The sequence below is a fragment of the Callithrix jacchus genome, chromosome 5 (genome assembly GCF_049354715.1).
Source record: "Callithrix jacchus isolate 240 chromosome 5, calJac240_pri, whole genome shotgun sequence".
NCBI lineage: Eukaryota > Metazoa > Chordata > Mammalia > Primates > Cebidae > Callithrix > Callithrix jacchus.
Genome location: NC_133506.1, coordinates 80,889,459 through 80,899,421, shown reverse-complemented (window position 1 = coordinate 80,899,421; position 9,963 = coordinate 80,889,459). Strand labels below are relative to the sequence as shown.

The window sequence follows — 9,963 nt, the reverse complement described above, 5'->3', positions numbered from 1 at the left end:
TTATGTTTCAGATGCTTCTAGAGGCATCCAAATAGAGATGTCAGGTGGGCAGCTGGAGAAAGGAGTTGTGAGCTCAGAAGCAGTCAGATTGCTTTTACTTGGCCTGCAATACAATCTTCAGTTTATCCCCTCCAGAGCCATCCAAACCCCTTCCACCACCCGCTCCAGCCTACTTCCCTGCTGAATAGCCTGCAGTTTCCTTTCACAGTGTTTTTTTCACATCTAGATCTTTGCCTGTGATAATGTCCCTCTACCTCTGCATCCTACCACATGGCTGCGTCTTACCAGATTTATAGGTGCAACCCTGCCTCTACCATGCGCCCTCACCCCCCTCCTCTCCCCCATGGCACTCATCAGGGCCCTTGTCATGCTGCATTGCGGTTGCATGTCCTTCAACTCTCCCATGGAATGCAAATTCCTTAAAGCAGGAAGTGTGTCTTGTTTAGAGTGGCGTCCCCAGCAGCCGTAGACACTTGGTAAATAATATTGGATGAATGAATTGACCTCTGACTTCAGCTTCTTCGTGTTGCAATTCACAGGGAACATCCTTTCCAAAGTACACTTTTCTGGACATCCCTCTCCTCCGATGCCTCCCTTCCTCAGAAGCTCTGGCTTCCTGTTGTTTACTGCTTCCAAAGGAGGCTTCGTGCCCCTCTCTTCTCTTTTCGAATGTATGGGAACAGAAAGCATGCAAGGCCTGGATGTTTTGAGGTCAAGATGTCTTAACAAGTGAGGAATTATAAACAGCTTCTGCATATCACAGGAGCCACCAGAGCAGGAGGTGCTGAGGATCAACAGAGAAGATGTAAAGGAGCCTCAACACCTTCTTGGAGGTATAAAGTCAGGTCCAGGGAAAGAAACTTCAATTCCTTATAGGCACCGTTCTCAGGAGACATGACACACTGAGGTCTTTAAGCCACTTTTGGTTCATTTAAAAAGTCTGTTGGGGTAGGACGCAGTGGCTCATGTCTATAACCCCAGCACTTTGGGAGGCCGAGGCGGGCGGATCACAAGGTCTGGAGTTCTAGACTGTCCTTGCTAACATGGTGAAACACCGTCTTCTAAAAATACAAAAAAAAAAATTAGCTGGGTGTGGTGGCACGCACCTGTAATCCCAGCTACTCAGGAGGCTGAGTTAGGAGAATCGCTTGAACCCGGGAGGTGGAGGTTGCAGTGAGCTGTGATCACGCCACTGTACTCCAGCATGGGCAACAGAGCGAGAGTCTGTCTCAAAAAGAAAAGAAAAAAAAAAGTCTGTTGTTTAGAAGCAAAACTTCCCAGACTCTCAAATGGGGAAGGCTGTCTGTGAGACCACTGTTACGTAATTACAGCTGCCTTTGTGCAATAAGATGATTATTTAATCATCTTTTGCACATAATAGTAAGTGAATGGAAAAACGAAACTAGATGCTAATGATAGCAACTGTAGGTTTACATGAGCTTGTTATAATTGAGAACAAGGTGGCCAGATGGCCAGGCTACATCTCTGACCTTGACTGTGAAGTATTTAAATGCGAGATTATAAAATTAACACAAGATAAAAGTATGCCAAATTGCAGGGTCTTTATTGCCAGTGACCACGGAGGACTCACGTCTCTCCAACCTGTGGCTCCGAAAGGAGGGCGTCAAGACCTTTTATACCCATAAAACCACCTTGAGAGTGAGGGTGAGGGGCAGGGGTGGGGGTGAGGGGCTTCAGACATTCTGAGGGCCAGTGGATTCTGTAAATCACCTCCTGGGCGGAGATGTGGGTGAGGGGCTCCGGTCATTCCAGTGGATTCCTGGGCGAAGATGAGGGTGAGGGGCTTTGGACTCTCTGAGGGCCAGGGGACTTTTTAACATTCTGAATGTTACTTAAGTGGTTCACAAAAGTCAAGATTAGCATTTGTTTACACATTATCTGGGTAGGGTGGAAATTACGGTCCTTAATTACTTATTCACATTTGGGTTATAGAGAGCAGTTTCAACAGAAAGCCGAGGTATGCAGTTTTATGGGGCTTTTACCAAGTCACAAACGGCCAAGTCAGTGTGCTTTCGGTAGCCAACTGTGTGTTCAGTTGTGAAGGATAAGAAGAAGTAATGGTTAATTATGTACAAAACATTGGGAATACATTGGTGGAGGTTGAATCTAGGTGAGGTGAAATTAGGGATTTAAAAGACTTTTAGCTCTCTTAAAAGAAATGCCTTACGATATACAAGTCTATTGTTCTACTTTCAGGCAGTTCCAGAAACATTATAGATGACAGTTGGGGGCTGACTGATCAAAGAGGGCCCAACAGCCCTGGAACTATTTGAAACGCTGCAACAGCAACTATGTAGGTGTTTCGTTAAAGGGGGTCTAGAGTTATATGGAGAGATAGCTTCATAACTGACCTTTCTGGTGAAAGCATAATACAGAGGAAAACAGCTCTCATCAAGAGTCCAAGCTCTCTAATTTTTAAAAGATAGGAAGTCTACGTTCTTGCTGGGTGGTTCTCAAACTGGGTGTAAGCCAAAATTACCTGGAGTGCTTGTTAAAACCATCTGCTTCTAACTGAGTAAGTCTGAGGGGGACTAGGAATCTGCATGTCTACCAAGTTTCCATCCGATGCTTTGTGCTTCAGACCGCACTTGGAAAATCACTCCAGACTAATGGCTTTTAACCTTGTAGGCACATTAGCATCTCTCGGGGAGCTTTTTAAATACACCCATGTTAGGACCTCAGCCCCTAAGGATTCTAAATGTAATTGATCTGTGTTCAGGCTTCAGATTTTATTTTTTCGCCTTTTTTGAGTCAGGGTCTGCCTCTATCACCCAAGCTGGAGTTCAGTGGCGAGATCACGGCTTATTGCAGCCTTGACTTCCAGGACTTGAGTGGGCGCCTCAGCTTCTTAGATAGCTGGAACCACAGGTGTGCCACCACACCCGGCTGGTTTTTGTATTTTTTGTAGAGATGAGGTTTTGCCATGTTGCGCAGGCTGGTCTGGAACTCCTGGGCTCAAGCCATCCACCCACCTTGGCCTCCCAAAATGCTGGTATTACTTGCATGCGCCAAAATGCCCAACCAGGCTTTGGAATCTCTTGAGGTTTCTTCAGGTCATATGAATATTTGCCCAAGCTTGATGACTACTGCTCTAAACTGTGCCATCATCAGGTTAATTAGTAGATTTTAGGTCCATTTTATTATCTTTCTGTAGAAAAAGCATAAAATTGATGAGATGGGGTGCAAAGTCAAGTCAAAACTTCTATTTCACACCCTATTTCACTGGGTAGCAAATTTCTAGCTTTGAAGAAACTGGTTTCCATAGAATGCTAGCTTTTGAAAACCACATCTTAAGTAAGGCTTGTTTCCTGACTGATGAACTTACACCCTGTTCTAGTTAAGTCAGGGTTTTCTTTCCACTGCTTTCCCAAAATGCTAGACTGATTTTTCTTTCTTTTTTTTTTTTTTTTTATGAGACAGAGTCTCACTCTGTCACCCAGGCTGGAGTGCAATGGTGCGATCTCAGCTCACTGTAACCTCTCCCTCCTGAGTTTAAGCAATTCTCTGCCTCAGCCTCCCAAGTAGTTGGGATTTTGGCGCATGCCCCCATGCCCAGCTAATTTTTTGTATTTTTAGTAGGGAGGGGATTTTACCATCTTGGCCAAGGTGGTCTTGAACTCCTGACTTTGTGATCTACCTGCCTTGGCCACCCAAAGTGCTGGGATTACAGACTTGAGCTACCATGCCTGGCCACTGATTTTCAACTCCATGCCTCTCCAAGGCATTTTCTTATGTGAACCACAGTTATTTCCCAAAATGGCAGAAAACCAAGAGAACTACCAGAGATGATATGAGGGTGGAGGGGTGGGCATCCATATTTTAGGCATACATAGACTTAACAATAAATAACATTGAGTGGATCATTCCTTCACCAAGTCCCACTTATTCTTCACAGCAAGATGCAGTCTCACTTACGTGCCTGTCTTGAGCAGCAGAATCTTTGCCAGGAGCAGTGAGTGAGCCTAAGGTAAAGCCAGTGCAGCTTTAGTGATAGTAGCTGGCTAGAAGTGAACAGCATTGCTTCGCTTTCATTGTGCCTTTTAAAATGACGATCTCCTCTTGATGCCAAGACTCATGGCTTTTCACTTAAAATATGTTTCCTTTTAAAGTTAAGTAAAATCAGAGAGTGAATCAAATGGTTAATTGCACAGATGGTATGCCAGGTCAAAAGTAAGCAGAAGGTAGTTTGAGATGGATTAAAGACCCAAGAAATGCTGCCTCGTCTGAGTACTTTCTGCTTCTGTCTGCAGAAAAGGATCTCCACCTAATAGGAGAACACTGCAAAAGTGAGAAGGGAAGGCACCTATTATCAAAACCCACCCAGCCATAGATGCCGTGCTCACATTGCACCTGTTATGTGACATGTGGCTGCCCATGCACACTCAGCCTGTCACGAACCTGTGGCACTGAAAGGCTGGGGCGGGCAGTGGCTTCAGTATTCTTGGAATCCTGTTTAATGGATAGCAATTCCTGGGGGCTGCAGGGAAGCTCCACCAGGGCACACCAGCCCCTCTCACAGATCTTGTCTTCAGAGTCATTTATATATTTTATAAAAAACTACCTTAAATGTTTGTGTGTTAGCTGGATATTGGATTGGACTCTTTAAAATCTGAAAGATCGCCAGGCATGGTGGCTCACACCTGTAATCCCAGCATTTTGGGAGGCCAAGGCGGGAGGATAATCTGAGGTCAGGAGTTCAAGACCAACCTGACCAACATGGTGAAATCCTGTCTCTTCAAAAAATACAAAATTAGCCGGGTGTGGTGGCACATGCCTGTAATCCCACCTACTAGGGAGGCTGAGGCAGAAGAATCACTCGAACCTGGGAGGTGGAGGTTGTGGTGAGCTGAGATCATACCATTGCATTCTAGGCTGGACAACGAGCAAAAATCCATCTTGAAAAAATAAAATAAATAAATAAATAAATAAATCTGAAAGATCAGCATGCCCTCAGAATGATTTGTGTGTGTGTGTGTGTGTGTGTGTGTGTGTGTACATGCGCATGCACACATGTGGGATTATTGAATAAAATATTGCTACCTTGTCCTTCTGTAATACTTAAGAAGACATAAAGGTACCCTCATGTTGGCAAAATATATTTTATTTGTTCATACAAAGAAATAGTATGAATTACCAGAATTTCATTTTCCTAGAAACATCTTTCTCTGTGTAAAATTAATTTGTGTTATACATAGGACAAAATACTTGATTTAATTTTTTTGTACATATTGGCTATTCTAACATCCAAGTTATAGAAGACATACTGCTAGAATTTCCACAGTATTTTAGATTACTGGGTTGAATGAAACTCAGTCATAAATTAATGTCACAAAAGTGAAAAAACATCTAACCACACCTTTAAGTTTGATTGGCCATCCTCTTGATTAGCCGAAAAGAAAAATCACATTAGCTTCTGTGTCAGCATCTTAGATACGTACTGTTTCTAATTTATTGGAACCTTCCATTTTCCTTTTATGCAAAAATATCCTGGCAGGATCTGAAACTGTTTCTCTGAATGTCTAAAATGTATCTGTCACTTAAAATGATCCCCAAAGAGAATCCTGGGAAGAAAACAATTTCTCCTTCTCCATCATCCAATGAAGCATTTATTAAACAGTTACTATACTTAAAATACCTTTCCAGGTACCACCTACTAAGTTAACAGACTAATGTTCAAACACTGCAAGGAAAGCATGAAATAGATAGAAACAATTAAAACCTCCCAATTATTTTTTGTTGACCTTTTTGTTTGTTTTTAAATACGAAAAGAAACCAAAAACTGAGGGAAAAAAAAGTAATCCAATGAATAAATAAATATCAGAGCTTTTTCTGTAAATTGGAGGAAGCCCAAAACATGTCCCAGGACAAAATGCCAAAACAGAAAAGGGTGTTTGTCTTCTGGCAGCTAAATAGTTAAGTTTGGTGGCCTTGCAGATTGCCAGAACAGAAAGAAATCTAAGGCTTACGTTCCCATGTTATCTAACTTCTGCAGGGGGAAGACATATGGGTTTTGTAATAACCATCACATGATGGGGTTCAAGTTCTGGCAGAAACTGCTGCATCCAGATCCATCAGGAACTCTAAGCCATCGGACCCTTATGAAGAGATGCACATTGATTTATTTGTCTTTCATAGAAAAACTTGCACTATTCCATCAGTACTAATTATGGACATCTGTTTGAATTCAAAGATTTGACCCACTTCAGCATTCATGACTAAATGACCCTCCTTCTACCAGAAAATTTCCTGTTTCAGTTTTATTTTAAGGCAGGGAATAAACAACTTAATCAAACATTGTCCAGCTTGGAAAGAGGGCAGGGACCAGAAGCGAGGACAGCTCCTCCTGCATGTTTTCCTATGGTTTTGTCATATTCCATCCTCTGAATCATTCCGCAGTTCCACATCAAGAACCACATCAGACTATCAGAGTGGCCAGAAAGTGGACAGGGCAAGACCAGGTGAAGCACTTGGATATTGCCTTTAACTTCAAGCCATGTTTTGCTGTTAACTGAAAAGAGGTGTTCTCAGTTTGATTTCAAATAAATGAAAAAAATACACAACCAATTAGCATCCTTATGCAGGTGTTTTTCACACCCACTTATCAACAAGGCAGAGCCATGCTATGATTATGGTGTTCTCCTACGGGCAGGTCCCACACTACTTTCTGGAGCTACGAAATGGATATAACATCAGAGAACAGGGAGAACTTAAGAAATCCACAATCCCCCGAAGAGCTTCCTCCAAAACAGAAGCTAAGCAAAGACGTTTGGATACTAATTGTAAGCTAGCTAGATTTAGGCTAAAACTTTTGGGCAAATATAAACCAGATTATCAAGATACCACCCAAAGACCAGTGACATCTCTGATCAGTTTCTAAAAATGAATGATCTTTTCCTCTTTTCATACATTTCTTACACCATCAGGCAGGTGATCCCATACAACATACAAAAGTGTCCTTTGTAACTATCCCATCCCAACCGTTTTGACAATATGTATATCTTCCCATATATTCCGTCATGGAAGTATAACTGAAATCACAATTATTTGATGATAGTAGAAGCATTCTGGTTTAAAAAACTGAGGTCAAATTAGACATGTCATTATGTGATATTGCTATATGTTTAACCAACTGACCCTATATTACTATATGGCTACTCAATTGCCACTATATTGCTATATGGTAACCCAACTGTTATAAATCAACAGAGAGGCATGGGGAGAGCATTCTGCATAGCACTGACAGTGCTGGTAACCCTTCTGTAAGACCTGGCTAAAACAAGGGACAGCTGTACAAGCATCAGGCTCAAGGGTTTACAGGCAACATGAGGCCAGCTTTTTCAACCTGTTTTTACAAGGGCCACTCTTTGTTCTTGCTGTTTGGCCACTGGCTACCAACCATATTATCACTCTGAGATGTCATTCTGACATGAGCTAGGAATTCCAAAGACGCATTAAGCTGAGGTGTGAGACTCCCTTCCTCTGCCAGGCTGCCTGCCTTTGTCTTTTCTCCCTATTGAGGCTGTGAGCCTACCACCCAACACTGGCTGGCTCTGTACCTAGCAGCACCTTGGTAGGCACTGATGCTGAGGGACGCAGCTGACCCCTCTGAGTCTCGACACCCAGTGCCCTCGGTTTGTGCCAGCGGCTCTGCTAGCCTATGGGATTCTTTGGTGTGTCGAAGCAGGACTGTCTGCCTGGAGAACGCAGCATGGTGCCGTCTCATGGAAATTAAAGGAGATCTTCTTGATTTCTAAGGCAGCACCCAAGCATCTCATACACATGACCTGGGAAAGAGCGGGCAACAATCTGCATACATTTCAAACCAGTTCATGAACCAGGGCATGGGGCAGAGGAGGATACAGGGCCATCCTTCAAAATTAAAAGCTGAAGCCAATGGACCCTTAGTATTCTGACTCTAAAAGGATGTGGATGTCCCTGTAAAGGTAGTGAGGGATTCCCCCATGTGCTGAGTGGAAGTGGGGACAGAACCCTAGTGCTGTGGCTTTCAGGCGACATCACTGGACCTGATACCACATCTGGAAGGAGGCTGCTACATGAGGTCTGCCCTACAGCCCTGTTGAGACAGCTCAGCCTTCTTACTAGGTACACGGGCAGGAAGGGACAGGGAAGCCAGAATGGGAGGCCCAAGGCAGGACATGGAGGCAGCGACCGGAGAACTCAAACAGCAACTGAAGGCTGAATACCCGTAACAACAAAAATGTCAAGTTGTGCTTTTCTTCGTTTTAAATATAGCAGGTAGAGGAGAAGGAAAAAAAATGGAAGCACCATCAATTGTGAAGCATAGAACAAAATATTAGAGTTAAACACTTTGGAATGTTAACAGATTATGAAGCTAACTCTCTGAAGAGTGTGGCTAGGCAGCTTAGTGAATTAATTGCTTATGAATTAAAAATAAATTATTATAAAATAGATTTCTGTACATTTTACATACATATAATCTCTGTCAATATATAAGCCACGTGGGTAAGGTACAAGGCCCGGGTCTGTTCAATCCCAGCCGAAGTCGTGCCCGGTCATCTGGTAGAACTTGAGGTTGAAAGGCCGGTAGAACTCGCGCAGCCTGCGCACCACCTCACGGTCGATCTCGGGGTGGGTCCTGCCCTTGGTCTTGCCCAGGCAGTGGGGCCGGCTGCTGCCCTCCGCCTTCTTCAGGCAGGGGAAGCCCTTGGTCTTGTTGAAGTAGAAGTGCTTGTCCGTGATGATCCTCTTGAGGCCCAGGAAGTCCTGCACGCGGCCCAGCTCGCCGGCCGGGTCGCTGATGAGTCGCTCGCCACTCACAAAGAGCATCTGGCGGATGGGGAAGTGGCGCAGCCAGTGCTCCAGGTGCTTGGCATAGATGCCGATCTGGATGGCGCTCCACGACGTGTCAATGAGGCCCGTCGTCCTGTTTTTGAACGTCAAGCTCTCAAAGGTGGGGATGTCGGGCCGCTTGGACAGCGTCTGCGTGTAGTCCGAGATGGCCCTGGTCACCGGGTCCCGCACCACCACGATGAGCTTGGTGTCCTTGGACATGGCCGAGATGCGCGCGGGAGCCTCCCGCGTGACGAAGTAGCTGGGCGTCTTCTCCATGGTTATCTGCCCGTCCAGGGTTCTGGGCATCAGGTCCCTGAAAAAAGCAAGCAAACAAACTGGGTTCAGTCAGAAGATGAGGCCTCTCTGGCCACACGACTCAAGGTCACCACGTCGAATCCCAGCTCTCTCTTATTTCTGGAAGCAGTGGTAGAAACATGGAAGAATGCAAGCAGAACTTTAGAGCTGAAAGGTACATTAGCATCACACTTGGTTTGGAGGGCAGGTACCGTCTACTGGAAACATGAAGGCAACTTCAAGCAAGGTAGAAAGAGCAAGCTACCTGTTTCTCTAAGATCTTCTTGTGGGGATCACCCTTCCCTTATTTTTTCAGCTTTCAGATTGCCCCAAGCATCTGATGCCAAAATACAAAAACCTTTGGCCTCTGATAAGTGCCTTTCCTAAAAATATAGCACCCAGGACTGCCAGAGATTTCACTGTCCATGAGTCCTGGCACTATTTTGCCTTCCTACACTTACCAAACCCGGGAAAATGTACTGTGGGCACTGGAAGGAAAACATCCATCAGGCCCAGCCCGGCTGTTCCAGCTTTAACACAGTGACTGCTGACAAAGCCTTTACTCCACAAAGCAACAAAGCACACGGCAGCAAAAGACTCCAGTCAAACAGGTAAGTAAACTGATAGAAACATGCCATGAGGAAATTCCCAAGACACAACTCTAGAAACCTCCAAAAATAGTGCTCACTACCTGGGTGATGGGATCAATCATACCCCAAACTTCAGCCTCATGCAATATACCCATATAACAAATGTGCACATGCATCCCCGAATCTGAATTAAAGTTGAAATTATAAAACAACAATAACAAACAGGCTGGCCACAGTGGTCCAT

At 44.4% G+C, this 9,963-nt stretch overlaps 1 protein-coding gene across 1 annotated transcript in view; it reads right to left on the bottom strand.

The window, feature by feature from the left end:
* Positions 1 to 5,106: 5,106 nt before the first annotated feature.
* The window catches only part of LOC100413776 (heparan sulfate glucosamine 3-O-sulfotransferase 3B1), a 46,283-nt gene continuing 41,426 nt past the window's right edge, over positions 5,107 to 9,963 (bottom strand). The window contains exon 2 of the mRNA XM_002747890.6: positions 5,107 to 9,148. Coding sequence (XP_002747936.1) covers positions 8,530 to 9,148 — 619 coding nt within the window. The 3' untranslated portion in view covers positions 5,107 to 8,529. The remainder of the gene's footprint in view (positions 9,149 to 9,963) is intronic.